Genomic DNA, 18,728 nt, shown 5'->3' on the forward strand with positions numbered 1-18,728 from the left:
TCAACCACTCGTCGGTACACAAATGTTTTTTTTGTTATATACTACCAAAACACTTGTCACGAATTCGAATTGTGAAAATAAATAGAAATATGGGATATATGTATAACGGTATAATTAACGTACCGTTGTAGGTTGATTCTTCCTAAAATACATGTTTAACAAAAGCTTAGTATATCAAACTGTTTTTTTTAATCTTCTATTGTTATTTGAATTTATATCCTTATCAATCACTAGCAAATCTTTTTGTATTTGTCTTGATCGTAATGAACTACTAATTTAAAGTATAACGAAAGATGATTTTAAGCTATAATCAAAAATAAAAAAGCAAATCTTTTCTTATTTATCTTGATCGTACTAACGAACCACTAACCTAAAGACATATAGATTTCCAATAAATACTCGATTCGAAAGAAAAGAAAATTAATTAGATCACTATATCAACAAAATTCTTCAATCTTTAATTTCCCATTTCTCATAAAAGAAAAGTAAAAGAGCTACATTTATAATTTAATTAAATAGATAAAGAGAAAGTGAAAGAAAATAAGGATGCATCACTATCAATCATAAAAAATGGAGCCAAACAAAATCTGACATCTTCAAAAGAATTCTTTAACCAGCAAATTGTAATCAAATAATAAAGCAAATGAGCCAAAGAGCAATGAAATAGGACAAAGATAAAGTTAAAAAGCAGGCATACCTTCTGATACTCCATTCGTTCACTTTTATTTGTCACGTTTTATTTTTTAGGATTAATTTGAATAGTTTTGAAGCTAAGTTGAATTAATTTAATTTAATATTATAAAAATATTTAAAAATTATACAAAATACAGAAATAGTCATTTCTTCTTATATTAATATGATAAAATATATAGATATCTCAAAATGTTAATCAAAATCCATGTAATTTAACTCTCGAAAAAATAAATAGTACTCATATGTAAAAATGAATATTAGTACGAAAACGAATTTGCAATAATTATAATTAGTATTGTAGATTGATAAGAGTTTTAAAAAAGACGAAAGATACTTTGATTTCCACCATCTAATTGTAAAGATTATATCACAATATTTAACGTATCTGTTATTTGTTTATAAGCAATCAATTAGAATTTAAATGAATGATTTATTAATGAGCTAATGGCTAATTAGTGGGGATCTAATCCTATAATATTCTGCAACACTTCAATTTAAATCTATAGATGAAGTATTTAGATCCATCAATAGATCAATATAAGGTATAATTTAAATATTCAAGGTAATTAAGAATCAATAGAAGTTTCCTTTTTGATTCATAAAAGTGTAACATGTTCAATTTGCTAAGTTTATAATTTTAAATTAGACTGATCAAATTACTATATGTTAATTAAATCATTTTGAAGTACATCTATTTAATACGTACATTGACTTATATCTTAGCTTTGATTTTAACGAATTTGAGTTTGACTTGTTGTCTAATTACTTTTTTCATTCGATGTCCAAAGTCCACATTAAAACATCAATTAGATTTGAATTAAAGATAACTCAATTCTTTCGGTGTCAAGTACAATGTCTTCTATCAAAGATAACTCAATTCTTATGAATTAAAGATTTTTAATTAAAAATAAGAGATATTTATCATAATATTTGACGGAGCATATTTAATTCAATTAAAGCACCAAACAATGCTAAGCAAATTATTATTTCGATTGTTTTTTAATTCGTTTAAATTTGATGGGTGACTTGAATTTATAGTTGATTATAAATATTACTTTGATTGTATAACCCTTTTTTTTACAATTAAGTACATACTTCCTCTATTTCAAAATAAATTATATTTTAAAATTAAAAAGAGAAATTAATCTTAATTCATCTAGTGTTACCCCTATATACATCATCAAGAATTATTAATTAGTTTTTCTTTAATTAGGAGTAAGTTAACAATAACACTAGAAATAAATAGTTTCTTAAAAGATGCATCCAAACAAAAAAAACCATTATTTTGGACCAAAGAGAGTATAAGGTAACACTTAAAAATTCATAAATAAAATAATCTTTTAGCATTATTTTCTCAGGTCAATAAAGCATGTTAAGTTAAAATTTAATAAAAGTAAATTACAAGATAGTTTTTTCAAGATAGTTTTTTCTTATTAGCTAGAATTTTAATAAATAAAGTTACTCAAAAAAAAATAGGTTTGACCGATAACACACCTCTCATAAAATTAATTGAGATGAGTATAAAATAATCTTCTTTATTTAACAATATTTATCGTTCCTTATGAGTCCATCCTTTTTGTTCTCTTGATGATTCAAACTCACGATCTTCATATTGGAATTGAAGAATGCTTTTCATCTTGCTCGGTGACTCAAACTCAGAACCTTCAAATTGGAATTAAAGAATACTTACCATCTTCCTCCCTTGATAACTCAAACTTACGATCTTCTAATTGAAATTGAAGAATGCTTACCATCTTCCTTCCTTGGTGACTCAAACTTACGATCTCCAGATTGAAATTGAAGAATGCTTACTATCTTGCTTCTTTAGTGACTTAAACTCACGATCTTCAGATTGAAATTGAAGAATACTTACTTATCTTGCTTCTTCGATGACTCAAACTCACGACTTTCAAATTGAAAATAAAGAATGTTTATCATGTTGCTATCTTGATAACTCAAACTCACGACCTTCAAATTAAAAGTAAAAAACACTTACCATCAGAATAACTTCCTCTTATCGAGTATAAGATGATCCGAACACAACGAAAATAAAAAAATGATAGATATCGTTTCTTCAAATTTGACTATAATACCATTCGTTTGGCACGCTTAAACAATTTCTTCCTTTTCAGCAGTCCCATCATTACAGCTGCTTCTCCTCCCCCACCCCCCAACCCTTAACCACTCACTTGCCCTGTTTTGGTCCAAAATATCACTAAGCTCCATCTTCTGCTGCTCTACAGGCAGCTGTCTGTACTCTGTAACACTAGCTATCATCTCATCTCACCATATTCACCCATTAATAAGCTTTATTGTAGTGTACTTTCCTTTATCTTCAAACAGAAAACACGTCTTTGTTTTTTTTTTTTTTTTCATGTCTTCCATTTTCAGCTAACCCCATATTGTTTAAGTAAAAAAAAAATGTCAGCATTTTTGAATGATGAGATGTCCAAGAAAACATCAATTTTTGGTTTACACTTGTGGGTCGTTGTTGGAATTTGCGTTGGAGCAGCAATTGTTCTTGTTCTCTTCTTAATCTCACTTTGGTACACTGCTAAGCGGAATTCCAGCAACCCCCAAATAAAAAACATCTCTACGGAGATCAAAGAGATCCGAATTGACCCATCTCGGACTCTACCGGAAAACCCCAATTCGGTTCCGGTAGCAGACCCGCTACCGGAACCTGAAAAAGAAACGACCCAGAACTCAGGTGGGTATCAAAGAATTCAAATTGAGATGGGGAAGGAACATATGGTTAAGCCTGATCGGGTCGGATCGGGTGGTGGGTCGGGTCATGGTAGTGGGGAGGTGCGTTCGGGTGAACAAGGTGGAATTACTGCACCTGAGGTTTCACATTTAGGGTGGGGTCATTGGTATACTCTGAGGGAGCTTGAAATTGCTACTAATTTTTTTGCTCATGAGAATGTTATTGGTGAGGGTGGCTATGGCATTGTTTACCGCGGAGTTATGGAAGATAATAGTTATGTTGCTGTTAAGAATTTGCTTAACAACAGGTGCGGCATTTAAAATTGTTTGATTTGTGCTACTGATTAAAGTTCTGTTCTTTGTGCTTATTGTGTATGCATAGTTCAATTGCTTATATATAGATGCTAACGTGTTGTGTTGTTTAGGTATATAACATGTTTTTAGCATGAATGTCTGCATGCCATTATATTCATGTTGTGTGTGTTGTTCCATAGTTATGCATCCAATTGAACTTTAGATGTAGTAAGTTCTGAGTGACTACTGTTTATTGTGTATGTATACATTTTTAAAACTCTGTAAATGTACATGGTCTACCAGAAACAGCCTTACTACTTCACGAAGTTTGCATTGTGTATTGCTACATGTTGTCTCATTTGCTTTGTATCTTGCTATTTTATTGTCTTGTTATTCTTGCGATTCTGTTTTGGAAACATTTCTTGTGAGTGGAGTTTCTATCGGAAAGAACCTCTCCAGACCCCACTTTTGGGATTACATTGGGTATGCTGTTGTTGCAAATGTACATAGTCATTGGTCTGAGCTGAAAGCATTGGGTTTGGTTGAACTAGCTGTGAAGGGCTAGATCTGCCCTCTAGATTTTTGTCCGTAATTAGTTGAATGCAAGCTGGAGTTTGGTGGGTAGTTATAGCCTTATAGGTTTATTTGATGAGAAACACGCCCCTTTTTGTTCTTTAATTTTTTTCATGTGACATTCTTTTCAGGGGACAGGCAGAGAGGGAATTTAAGGTTGAAGTGGAAGCAATTGGTCGAGTACGGCACAAGAATTTAGTAAGGCTACTTGGTTACTGTGCTGAGGGAGCTCACAGGTATTTTCGTGTCAGTGGTCTGCAGTTTGATTTGATCGATTGCTGTTACATTTGTGTACTTGTAGTCTGTTAAGATTGTTAAGACCTATAATTATGCTGATTTTAGTGTTGGGATTACTCAAGATAATTTCAATGCTGTTTTCAGGATGCTTGTGTATGAGTATGTGGACAATGGGAATTTAGAGCAGTGGCTCCATGGAGATGTAGGGCCATACAGTCCTCTTACATGGGAAATTCGGATGAACATTATCCTTGGAACAGCAAAAGGGTATAAACTCTGTTTTTTTGGGATGTATTAACTTCTAATTTTTATTTTTATTTTTATTTTGGGCAGTCATTGTTATCTAGATTGTGTTAAATGGAAAACTAAAACTTGACAATGAATGCAGGTTGACCTATCTGCATGAGGGCCTCGAACCCAAAGTTGTTCACCGTGACATCAAGTCGAGCAATATTTTGATTGATAAGCAGTGGAATTCGAAAGTATCTGACTTTGGTTTAGCTAAGCTTTTGGGCTCAGAGAGGAGCTATATAACTACTCGGGTTATGGGAACGTTTGGGTTAGTGCTAGATGTCTCAAATCCACTAGAATTTTCTGTTGCTTCTAATGTTGAAGCAACCATGTAAACTGAATTGCCAAACTTCTTGTTTCTCTTATCAGCTATGTTGCTCCAGAATATGCTAGCACTGGCATGTTGAATGATAGAAGTGATGTTTATAGTTTTGGAATTCTTCTTATGGAGATTATTTCTGGAAGGAATCCTGTGGATTATAGCCGTGCTCCTGGAGAGGTTTGTTCCAATTACCTAAACCTTCTTGTTTTAAGTAGCATCTTGAATATTGCGTCTTGTTTAGTTCTAACTTTTGCAGTGGATCTAACTCTCAGGTCAATCTGGTTGATTGGCTTAAGACAATGGTTTCTAACCGTAATTCCGAGGGTGTTTTGGATCCCAAGATGCGGGAGAAGCCTTCTTCAAGAGCATTGAAACGTGCCCTTTTGGTAGCATTGCGCTGTGTAGACCCCAATGCTCAGAAGAGGCCAAAGATGGGGCATGTTATACACATGCTTGAGGTTGATGATTTTCCCTTCCGTGATGTAAGTTTGAGCTTTTCCTATTTAGAATGGCATGCTCTTAACTATCATATTTTACTAGTCATGATGGCTTAGCATGCATTTTGGTTCCTGGTATCTTTAATTACTTGATGTATGGAAACCTCCGTCTTATAAAAGAACTCAACTTCTTCTCTTGTTTATCTAGTGAAGCAACCTCTGAAACATTATCCTCTGGGAAATGGAATGAGAATTGAGTTTAATAAGCACTAAACTATGGTGCAATTGTGGTTGCTTTAGAGTGTTTAGTTATATGTGATATAATGAAGGTTCATGTATCTGCTTTCTCGGAATGAGCATTCAATACATGCCCCATCTCTCCTCTACTGGATGATGCTTGTTACACCATATATTGAGTAATTGGTCATTTGGATACTGAAACTTGAATGAATCTCCCTCTCATTTTATAGTAGAAATCAAATTGATTGTTTTACAAACTAATTTTAGAATCCTGATCAATGATCTGATATTGAGTTTAGTAATATGAACCAACACTAGTTGGAACTATTGCCAGGAAGCCGTGTCATGTAATTGAACACCTATAACATTTTCTGTCAATCCTTATATGACAATACATTGCTTAACCGTGTGATTCATACAGGAGCGAAGAACTGTAAGAGAAAATGAACGTTCACATCATGATGAAATGAAAGAGAAGGTAATGGATAAGCGCATAATTGATACAGGTGATAGCAGTGGACTTGAAAGTACTGTTGAAACCAACCGATCTTTGTTGCCGAAGAAAGAAATTAATGATGAGGAGTAGCCTGGCCAAGTGGGCTAGAAGGTCAAATTCAAACCCCTTCATTTCCTCTACCATTCATTTTGAAGCTGGCGAATGTACATAAAATTCACTGGTGCAAATTCAGCACTCTCTTAAGGTTTTGTAGAGTAGCTCTTGTTGTTGTTGTTATATGCAATTGCTTTCAATTTTGTGAAGAGCATAGCTCTCTTTAGTAGTATATAATTAAATTACCATTTCACTCTTCTAGTTGGATGCACTTTCCAAATGAAAAGAAATTATCAAATTGTATTTCCTTAAACCTATGTAGCAATCTCCTTTCAATCCCTTGGATCAGTTATGTCTTCATGTGAAGAAATGATGGAATTGATTTTGGTATAAGGAGAAAGTAGCAGTAAGATGTACCTTATGTTTTGCCTTGTATGGATATGGATTTTACCATGTTCAAGAGAGTGAATACACCATCTATTCTATTTTACATGTTACTCTTTCCTTTTTAGTCTATCCTTGAAAAGCACGACACATTTGTATACTTGAATCTCTCTTAATTTTAACTTTTCATTTTACTCTTCACCGTGTCGGTTGTAGTATTAGCCTATTCATGTAGTCTTAGTCTTTTGGTATTCATCTGTGGTTTACCGTGTTTAGGTGATCGCACCTTGTTGTTACAATTCCTTGCATATAGTTGTAACTACTTTGATTTGCTTGAGCTGAGGGTCATTTGGAAATAGCCCCTCTACCTCAGAGAGGTAGTGGTAAGGACTGCGTACTCTCCACCCTCCCCAGACCTCACTTTGTGGGATTTCACTAGGTATGTTGTTGTCATCATTTCTCTTAACGACATGCTCTTGTAACCATAGACCACAGAGGACATGTTTAAGACTATAAATACTATGCTTTTGTAACCATATGACATGCAATACAATTACATACTTTTGATATGTGCCGATGGCCTTTCTTTCTTATTCACCGTGCCTATTCAAACACCATGAGCGTTTGCTTTAATGATTTGGCTCATGTGTTGGGATATTTTTTGATGCTGGAGAGGGGTGTGTGGGTGTGGGGGGGGGGGGGGTGTCCAATGATTACTATAGTCACCAGGATGCTACAAAGTAGGAAAACAGGTAGGTGTGTTTTGCTTGGCTGTGACTAGAGATCCTGTTTGACAGCTAGAGTTGGGCACACATTGTGCATTTTGGACCCCTCACTCACTTATTATGTTTTTTAGTGTTGTCTCTATGGAAAAGGTAATAGGGGCAATATTCATTTACTTACTACATTAAAGGCCCTACAAATCAATGATTGTTTTGACTCTCTGCATATGAAAAATAATGTAGATAGTTTGTAGTGAAGATGTAAGCTGAGTTTCATTTGCTTTAGAAATATATTTCTCTGGGTTTGTCTAATCAACATGGAGAGTTGTTCTTATTTTGTTGTCATTTTCTGCTTTGGTTTTTTATCTTCTATCTTGAAATTCCCCAGTGTTGTCAAAGGCGCACTTAAAGCGGCCTAAGCAGGTGCAAAAACATGTTGAGCGTTTTGCCTCACTTAGCAGATGTTTTAGATGACACTAAACAATTGATATTTCACTTTTATTGTATCTTTCTTTCCTTTGTTTAGTCCTGTACTACACTTCATATTTTGTTTTTTTTTCTCTATTTGTGTATTTCTTCATTAAAGCCCCGATGGATCTTAGAGCTTTTCGTCTGTGGTAACATTTGCACTCCTTTCCAAACAAGAGGGAGTTGTATCTTCAAATATCTTATTGAGTTAACATCATCTTTATTTGTGTTTTGCGTTTTTCAATCAACAACTTAATTGGAAATTAGTTGTGGTAATTCTATGAATCTTTTAATTAGCAATTTCAAAAATACTAGTTATGATTGTTGAATGAAATGACTTTGATTAGGGTAGAGAGGTGTCAATATTCATCAATGGTAATTTGGTTGAAAAAGTATTAAGGGCGGAGCTAGAAGCTGACATACATTTGGATTAAATTCAATATATTTTGTTCATTATTATTATTAAAAAATTCACCAAATATATATATAAAAGTTGAATTTGAAACTCGATTAGAATTAATGAAAAAGATTGACGATATTTCTTGAAAAAGAGAAGGCATTATTACCCACTTTGCTTTAATGATGGGACGAGGTTCACATGTTGTGTCAATTTTAGGAAATTGCTTTTTTGATGTTTGATTGATAAATGAAAAGTATTTCTCGAGTTATTTTATTTATTAAAGATTGATGATAAGTGTATAACAATCAAACCTTTTTATAAATATTGAGTATTAGATTGATATTTCATAATAATAATATTGTGTGAAAATTTCTCTTTTAAAAGAATATTTTTCTGTCATACAAAATATTCAGTTTTATAGATTTTTAGTTTCAAACTCATCATATTCTTAAAGTTATGAGTTTATATCCAATATTTATTGTAATTTTTCAAACATAAAATTATACCCTGCGTTAAAAGTACTAATTTCAGATGAAACTTGCTATATTTAAACTGCATCCGTCCCTGATAAGACTGTGTACACACTATCCTTTTCGAATCTTACTTTTTAAGATTACATTGAATATATTATTGTTGTTACCGAGACTGTCTAGAGGGTCAAGCCGCTAAAGCAAGGGATTTATGCACCCAAATTTTGGAGGCTGATGTTTGATATCTATATTGAATTGTTTGATTAGTTCAATTTTGAGACACACAAAGTAGACTAAATAGAAAAGTGCTCCCAAACAAGATCTTTTTAATTCTTAAGGCTCGAACCTGAAATATGTAGTTAAAAGAAGATATGAGACCCAATTTAAACTTATAACAGATTTATGTGTTATTTTTTCTTTCAAAATATATTAAGCAGAAAAAAAATATCTTTCATTAAAATTGAATTCAGGCCTCCAATTTTATTGAGCTGCATTACTGATTAGTTATCAAATATTCATGCCAAACTTTCCTTTGTTTTTCTTCATGTATGGACATGATTTGACTTGAGGTGTCTTGTTATACATCAATTTTTAAAAATACATGTGACTAACATTTTGCAATTTTTCTTCTTCTATCCATAATGATAACAATTGAATGACTCATAATCCAATAATATTCCTTTTACTATGTTACACCCAATTTTTCACCAAGAAGTTTCTAAAATAATATCACTACCAAAAGTTGAAAAACTTTTTATTGTTACTGCTTTTATAACAAATTGACTTAAAAGTCTTCTTAAATTACAGAAATTCATGTTACTAGTGGAAACTTTTTGAAAGATAAAAGTCTGGTTGTACCTAATTTTTTTTTGGCCAATAAAAAGTCACTCTGAATTATATTTATCAAAAATCAAAAACATATGGGTGGTCTCCAATAATTTTTCTATTTATAAAAAAAAAATATTAGTTTGTATGGTCTTATTAAGTCAATTAATGCCATAATTCTATAATTATTTTTTGTCCATTACAAGAATCTTGATGTCATTCTCTACATGTGAACATAATAATAACTAACAATATAACATGAAAATGATAGGCATTTGTTTTTATTTGTTTTTTTATACAATGTTTGACATCCGTATTGGAGTATAATTAAAATTAAAATTCATGCATTGTAAGAGGCCCGTTTCTGAGAGTGATTCTCTCAACAAGATTATTTTTTTCATTCTTAGGATCGAACATGAAATCTCTTGTTATGGATGGAGAGATCACAAATATCCGACCAGAACCTATGTTGATGAATTAGAATTTGTTAAATGTGTGTCCAATAAATTGGCTAAAGGACAAAAGCTAGTTTGGCTAAGCTAAATTAAGTACTCCAAACTGTTTCCAATAATATGTCCTGTTTATTATTTGAAGAGTTAAATAATATTTTCTTTCATCAAGATTTTAAAAATATTTTTAATGCTTAACTATCATGACATATTTTTCGATTGGACCTCCTTTGTCATCTAGATCGTCAGCTTAAGTTTATGGACCACTGAATATAATACTTTGGGTGCTACTTTTTATCTATAGAAAATTTGGAAGTCAGTTTTAGTGGCTATGGTTTTACCTATGATGGATACAGGATATACTCATTTATGTATATTTGGCTCCATGATTGAGTTGCAAATAAATTTATAATGATTATTCAAATCATTACACAAATGTTAACTCTTATGATCAATCATATGCTACATAATTAAAACTTATCACTCTGTCGTCGTAATTTATGTGACAATATTTAACTGGATATGTAGTTTAACAAAGAAAGAATGACTTTTAAATGTTTGTGTGGTTATAAATCATCTCATCCGTGTCGGATCATCAATAAATATAAAGAGATGAAAACACCTCTAAACTCGACGCAAATTATTAGTTTCTTCCCCAAACTATTGACATCCTTAAAAGTTTAAAACACCCCTTTACTTGACTAACTGAACTTAAATACACCCTCGATCTTGCAATATGAGTGAAACACAATCCTAAATTCTCGCAAAGTTTAGGGTGTTTTCAACACTTCTCTCGGCTTTTTATTAGGAGCCCCATGGTCCTACAAGAGTTTAAAACCACTTGCTTTGTCATATGACAGATTGAGGATGTATCTAAGTTTAGTTAGTCAAGTAGAAGAGTGTTTTTAAGGTTCGGGGAGAAAACTAATAATTTGTGTCAAGTTCAGTGGTGTTTTCAATACTTCTCTCAAAAATATATATATACCTTTTTAGAGTATCGGATTCACTCCGAGCAATGTAGAGTTTTGATACTATTCAAGGACAGACTAAAAAGAAAAGTACTACATATAATTTAGAATGGAAGGAGTAAAACTAAAGCAATTTTGACATGATATATGAATGGCAAAGAAAGTTCCTTTTAGAGTGAAGCAGAGTTTGGAATTATTGCAAACTTTCTTTATAACTTGCAAGTTGCAATTTCAATATATGATAGAAACTGATTGAGATGTTTGATGAGAGGGTCTTATTCCTCTAAAAATAGTCTATATAAGTAAACTAACTTATGTTCAAGAATATATATCCCAACTTCTATTTCATTTCTTCAAAAAAATGGCTAACTATATTGCCTTATGCTTCTGTTTTCTTGCTATTTTATTTCCATTTACTATGTCTAAGTCAGAAACTTATATCATCCATATGGATTTGTCAGCCATGCCAAAAGCTTTTTCTAGTCATCATAGTTGGTACTTGTCTACTCTTGCTTCTATATCAGATAGCTCATATCATGGTTCCCTTGTATATGCTTACACTAATGCTATTCATGGTTTTAGTGCAAGTCTTACTCCTTCTGAGCTACAAGTTATCAAGAAGTCTCAAGGATATCTTTCTTCAACTAAGGATATGACAGTTAAAATCGATACGACTCATACGTCACAATTCCTTGGCCTGAATTCCAATTCTGGTGCATGGCCAAAGTCAGATTATGGCAGAGATGTTATAATTGGTTTGGTTGATACAGGGGTGTGGCCAGAGAGTAAAAGTTATAATGATAATGGGATGACTGATGTTCCATCAAGATGGAAAGGTGAATGTGAAAGTGGAACTCAGTTTAATTCCTCTTTGTGTAACAAGAAGCTCATTGGTGCGCGTTACTTCAACAAAGGACTAATTGCTAGCAATCCGAATATTACCATTGAGATGAATTCAGCTCGTGATACGGAGGGGCATGGAACTCATACGTCTACCACAGCTGCAGGAAGTCGTGTTGAGTCTGCGTCTTATTTTGGATATGCCCCTGGTGCTGCTACTGGGATGGCACCAAAGGCTCATGTGGCAATGTACAAGGCTTTGTGGGATGAAGGTTCTATGTTATCTGATATTCTGGCTGCAATTGATCAGGCAATTGAGGATGGAGTGGATGTAATATCGTTGTCATTAGGCATAGATGGTCGTCAGCTATATGATGATCCGATAGCTATTGCTGCATTTGCTGCAATGGAGAAAGGTATATTTGTTTCCACTTCAGCAGGAAATGAAGGGCCTGATAATGAGAGTTTGCATAATGGAACACCTTGGGTTCTCACTATGGCTGCTGGCACAGTCGATCGTGAATTTCTTGGGTCAGTAACTCTAGGCAATGGAGTTTCAGTCACAGGTTTATCCCTCTACCCCGGGAATTCAAGTTCAAGCGACAGCTCCATCGTTTTCCTCAACTCATGCCTAGATGATAAGGAGCTGAATAAAAATGCATACAAAATCGCTGTCTGCTATGACGCGAATGGATCAATAAGTGATCAATTGTACAATATAAGAAATTCAAACGTTTCGGGTGGTGTCTTCATAACAAACACTACTGACTTGGAATTCTACCTCCAAAGTGAATTTCCAGTTATATTTTTGAACTTTCAAGATGGTGATAAAGTTTTGAAGTACATCAAGAGTAGTCATTCGCCTAAAGCAAGACTCGAATTTCAAGTGACTCATCTTGGTGCTAAACCAGCACCAAAAGTTGCTAGCTACAGCTCAAGGGGACCATCAGGAAGCTGCCCTTCTATTCTCAAACCTGACCTCATGGCTCCTGGCGCCTTGATATTAGCATCATGGCCTCAAAAATTAGCAGTAGCTAAAATTAACTCTCGAGAGCTATTCAGTTACTTCAATATTATATCTGGTACGTCGATGTCATGTCCTCATGCTGCTGGTGTAGCAGCACTTCTGAAAGGGGTACACCCCAAATGGAGCCCTGCTGCCATCCGCTCAGCCATGATGACCACAGCCGATTCATTAGACAACACACAAGGACCCATCCGAGACATCGGTAGAGACAACAATGCTGCTACTCCCCTTGACATGGGAGCTGGCCATATCAATCCAAATAAGGCACTGGACCCCGGACTTATCTACGATGCTACACCAGAAGACTACGTAAATCTCCTCTGTGGTCTAGATTTCACATCCAAACAGATAAAATCCATCACAAGATCCTCCTCTTATTCATGTTCCAATCCTTCATTGGACTTAAACTATCCATCTTTCATTGGCTATTTCAACTTCAACAGCAGCAAGTCTGATCCGAAACGGATACAAGAATTCAACAGGACAGTGACTAATCTTGGAGATGGTCAGTCAACATACACAGCAAAATTGACCCCAATGGGTAAATATACAGTTAGTGTTGCACCTGACAAGTTAGTTTTCAAAGAGAAGTATGAAAAACAAAGCTACAAGCTTAGGATAGAAGGTCCATTGTTAGTAGATAATTATCTTGTTTATGGTTCTTTGAGTTGGGTTGAAACTAGTGGTAAATATGTAGTAAAAAGTCCTATTGTTGCCACTACCATAAGAGTGGAACCTCTGTGAGAACAGAACTGATTAAGACTCTGTTTAATGAATAATTGTGAAGTAAAATTATGCCTCTTTTTCCCACTTAGTTAAAGACTTACATTCAAATGATTATTTTTCTTCAAATGTAACAGTAGTTGGATTAATTTTGAACTCAAAACATATAAGATTGAATTATTGACAATGAGGCAAATAATAATCCAAACAAGACATCTCAGACATTTGTCTTTTGTTCATACAGATTAAAAAAAGATGTATATCACAGTAAATAAGATGACTAGATAACCCTCAAGCAAGTTGTAAAGCTATATCCTAAACTTTGATGACCAATGAAGGACTTACTATGTGGCTACTAGGTGCTCAAGCAACCAGTGCTCAAAAACATTATATATTCATATTGAAAATGACTAATAACATATAAAGATAGAGATTGATTGAGCATCCAATCTGAAAGTAGCACCTTCAATATTTAAACCAGTTGAGCACCTTTGAATGACTAATACTTTTTATCTATAGAATTTGGAAGTTAGTTTTAGTGGCTATGGCTTTACGAACGATGGATACACTCCTGCCTTTATCTTTGGTTTCATGATTGAGGGTTATGAGTTATGTTGCTTGAACTTTCCAAAACTGCTGCCCGAGTCGTGTCTGATACTCAAAAATGCATAGGTTTTGGAGTATCTGACACTCCATGCTTTCTTAAAGAATCCGAGTAACATACAGTTAGACATTCTCTTGGGACAGACTAAAAAGAAAAGTATAACACATAATATGAGACAGAGGGAATACAACTAAAGCAACTTTTTGACATGATAGATGGGGCAATGGTAAAGGAAGTTCCTTTTAGAGTGAAGCAAAGTTGGAATTATTGAGGGCTTCCTTTTAACTTGCAAGTTCAAAATATGTAGTAAATAGTTCTATTGTTGCAACTACCATAAAAATCAATCCTCTGTAGTAAGACAATTTCTTATGAAAATACTAAAGATTAATGAATAAATGTGAAGTAAAATTATGTATTTCTTTTCACTGAGTTAAAGACTAATTCCCACCATAACAAACAAGATTTAATCACCAATTCATTTGATAATATTTTAATATGAATCTATCTAGAAATGCTAAAACTTGACATAGTATGTATATAAATATATACATTTCTTATATATTATCCCTTCAATTTTCTACAACTAGTGGACAACATGACTCAGATAATAGGGTCATTAACCCAATCCAGCTTTTAGCTCATTTCAGCCAAATCCATTTTAGCTCAAGTAAATTTGTGCAAGTTATTAACCTGTCCATTTATCAGATCAGTCCATTTTAATCCAATCCGTTCATTTGACACCCTGAACGTGGACTACTAAGTTTTGTTCATAATATGGTATTCCACTTTAGAAAACAGTCCAAGGTAGTGGTAAGGTCTGCGTACACTTTATACCCTCCAGACCCTATTTGGTGGGATTTCACTGAATATGTTGTTGTTGTTGTTATTGGTGGTGGTGGTGGTGCTATTTATCTATAGAATTTGGAATACAGTTTTGGTTCCATGGTTGAAGGATGAAGTTTTATTTTGATTATTCAAATCATACACAAATGTTTAACTCCTCTTTTCAATCAAGATGCATAACTTAGAACTTATTACTCTCTCTGTCTCGGTTTATATACCGGTGTTGACTAAGCATATAATTTAAATAAAAAAAGAAAAAACTTTGAATCTTATGATCTGTATGACTATAAATCATCTCAAGTTAAAGTTTTTCTAAATAAGGAAGTATGACTTATGTTGCTTGAACTTTCCAAAATTATTGCCACAATTTATCGGATCCTCAAACATGCATAGCTTTTGAAGAATTTGGATAGAGTATATTATGCCACAATAGAGTATGATATTTTTTTGGGACAGACTAAAAGGAAAAGTATGACGTATACTTAGGGATGGGGGGAAGTGTAACTAAAGCATCTTTGACATGATAGATGAGGCAATGGCAAAGACAGTTCCTTTTAGATTGAAGCAGAGTTGGGAATTATTAGAAGCTTTCTTTGACTTGCAAGTTGTAAGTTCAATATATATAAAATATGGTAACTGATTGAGAAGTTGTTATAAAGGGAATACTTTGGCTTCTCACTTCTCTATATAAGTAAAATAACTTATGTTCAAGAAAATATACCAACTTCCATTTCATTTTTCAACAATATGGCTAATTGTGTAGCATTGTGTTTATGGTTCTTCTCTATCTTGTTTCTGTAAATTAATGGAAAATCTCTTGTCTTATTGCAGTAGTTTAGCAGTGAATAAATACAATACATTAGGTGCTAACTAAGGAAAGAAATTAAGATTGATTCCTATGAATCTGCAGTGATTCCTATAAATCTGCTACCTAAATATAGCTATGTATATTACTAGATTTAAGTCTATATACATTCTATAACACTCCCCCTCAAGCTGGAGCATATATATTGATCATGCCCAGCTTGTTACAAAGATAATCAACTCGAGTTCCATTCAATGCCTTAGTGAGTAAATCAGCTACTTGCTCTCCTGTCTTCACGTAGCCAGTGGAAATCAAGTTTTCCTGAATCTTCTCACGAATAAAATGACAATCAACCTCAATATGTTTAGTTCTTTCATGATACACCGGATTTGAGGCAATATGCAAGGCAGCTTGATTATCACACCAAAGTTTTGCTGGTGTATGATGTTCCAACCCAATTTCAGTTAGAAGATGATGTATCCACATAATCTCACACGTAGACTGTGACATAGCTCTATACTCAGATTCTGCACTAGATCGAGATACAACACTTTGCTTCTTACTTCTCCATGAAACTAGGTTCCCTCCAACAAAGACACAATAGCCTGTAGTCGATCTCCTGTCAATTTTGGATCCGGCATAGTCAGCATCTGCAAAACACTCAACACGAGTATGACCATGATTGCTATACAATATCCCAAGTCCAGGGGCTCCTTTCAAGTAACATAAAATCTGCTCCAAAGCTGCCCAATGTTTGATTGTAGGCGAGGACATAAACTGGCTGACAACACTTACTGCAAAAGCAATGTCTGGACGAGTCACACTGAGGTAGTTTAACTTCCCAACTAACCTCCTATATCTCTCGGGATCATCAAAGAGGTCGCCGTCATCTTTCATAAGCTACACATTGGGAACCATTGGAGTACTGCAAGGTTTAGCTGCTAACTTTCCAGTGTCTGCAAGAAGATCAAGAATATACTTTCTCTGAGACAACAAAATTCCCTTCTTGTTTCTATTCACCTCTATACCCAAAAAGTATTTCAACTGACCCAAGTCTTTCGTATGAAACCTAGTATGCAGGAAAGATTTGAGGGAAGAGATCCCCGCATAATCACTTCCTGTGATAACAATGTCATCGACATACACAACCAGTAAGATAGTGCCAACTGCTGATTGTCGGTAAAAGACTGAGTGATCACATTTGCTCATCTTCATCCCAAACTCCAGGACTACCTCGCTGAACTTCCCAAACCAAGCTCGCGGACTCTGTTTCAAGCCATACAAAGACTTTTTCAAATAGCACACTCTCCCATACTCCCCCTGAGCAACAAAACCAGGTGGTTGCTCCATATATACTTCCTCTTGAAGATCACCATGAAGGAATGCATTTTTGATATCCAACTGATGTAAAGGCCAATTCTCAGAAGCAGCTAGAGATATGAACAAGCGGACGGAAGTAAGTTTGGCAACTGGAGAGAAAGTGTCTGAATAATCCACCCCATAGGTCTGAGCATACCCTTTAGCCACAAGCCTGGCCTTAAGTCTTGCCACAGAACCATCTGGATTTACTTTAACTGTGAACACCCACTTACATCCCACTGGTTTCTTCCCACTAGGTAAATCCACCAAATCCCATGTGTGATTTTCCTCTAAGGCATGTATTTCCTCAAGCATCGCATCATACCATCCAGGATGAGTCAAAGCTTCCTTCATTGTTTTGGGTACAGAGATAGATTCTAAAGAAGCAACCAAGGACCTTGACGTAGAGGATAAGCGGTCATAAGAAACAAAATTAGCAATGGAATACGTCGATTGACAAGTCCTTTTACCTTTGCGAAGAGCAATAGGGAGATCAAGATCATCTGAAGGATCGGGTGAAGAAAGATTTGATAACAAAGGAGCTGGTGCAGAACATGTATCATCGATCTCTCGTCTTCTCAAATAAACTTGAACAATTGGTGGTCTTACCGGAGTAGAAGATGTGGGCCCAGTAGTCAAATTGTGTTCAATAGGGGAACTAAGAGAATGAAGGACATCATCTAATTGTTTTGTCACATCACGAGTAACTTGATAGACTAACCACTCATCTTCCTCCCCCTGAGTTGTCGAACTGGGAGGTGCATAGAAGAATGGTGTCGTCTCTGAAAATACCACATCATTTGACACCAAATATTTACCAAGCTCGGTAGAATAGCATCGATACCCCTTCTGAAGGCGAGAATAACCCAAGAAAACACACTTCAATGCTTTAGGGTCCAACTTGGTAACAGATGGCCGAACATCTCGAACATAACATGTGTTTCCAAACACCTTAAGCTCCACTGGAAATAGTGGCTTGTTTGGAAAAAGAACACTGTAAGGCACATTACCAACAAGAACAGTCGATGGCATGCGATTAATCAAGAAACAAGCTGTGGAGACTGCATCAGCCCAAAATTGTTTAGGGACCTTCATTTGGAACAAAAGTGCTCGAGCTGTCTCAAGCAGATGCCTATTCTTTCTCTCGGCAACTCCATTTTGAGAGGGTGTATCAACACATGAAGTTTGATGGAGAATACCGTGTTGTCTCATGTAGGATTGGAACAATTCTGACATATATTCTTTAGCATTATCACTCCTCAGAATACGCAACGAAGTATTGAATTGAGTTTTGACCTCCGCACAAAAGGCACAAAAGTGAGTAAACACTTCAGAACGACTCTTCATAAAATAAATCCAAGTCATTCGAGAGAAATCATCCACAAATGTGACAAAATACTTATATCCAGTTTTAGAAACAACAGGACATGGTCCCCAAACATCAGAATGAACTAACTCAAACATCGACTCCACCCGCTTATTAACCCTTGGATTTGTT

General features: G+C 34.6%; 2 protein-coding genes across 2 annotated transcripts; both read left to right on the forward strand.

Annotated features, from left to right (window-relative positions):
* The first annotated feature begins 3,038 nt into the window (after positions 1-3,038).
* Positions 3,039-6,764, forward strand: LOC125819870 (probable serine/threonine-protein kinase At1g01540). The gene is made up of 7 exons (XM_049499270.1): positions 3,039-3,707; positions 4,398-4,502; positions 4,648-4,770; positions 4,892-5,062; positions 5,164-5,293; positions 5,389-5,598; positions 6,215-6,764. The coding sequence occupies exons 1-7, from the start codon at positions 3,115-3,117 to the stop codon at positions 6,377-6,379; spliced, it is 1,497 nt and encodes a 498-aa protein (XP_049355227.1). The 5' UTR covers positions 3,039-3,114; the 3' UTR covers positions 6,380-6,764.
* A 4,601-nt stretch (positions 6,765-11,365) lies between these two features.
* LOC125819975 (subtilisin-like protease SBT3) lies at positions 11,366-13,705 on the forward strand. Its single transcript, XM_049499383.1, has one exon. It carries the CDS (start codon positions 11,391-11,393, stop codon positions 13,638-13,640), a length of 2,250 nt encoding a protein of 749 aa, XP_049355340.1. The 5' UTR covers positions 11,366-11,390; the 3' UTR covers positions 13,641-13,705.
* The last annotated feature ends 5,023 nt before the right edge of the window (positions 13,706-18,728 follow it).

Source organism: Solanum verrucosum, unplaced genomic scaffold (assembly GCF_900185275.1).
Source record: "Solanum verrucosum unplaced genomic scaffold, falcon-dt-bn FXZP01000229.1, whole genome shotgun sequence".
Taxonomy (NCBI): Eukaryota; Viridiplantae; Streptophyta; class Magnoliopsida; order Solanales; family Solanaceae; genus Solanum; species Solanum verrucosum.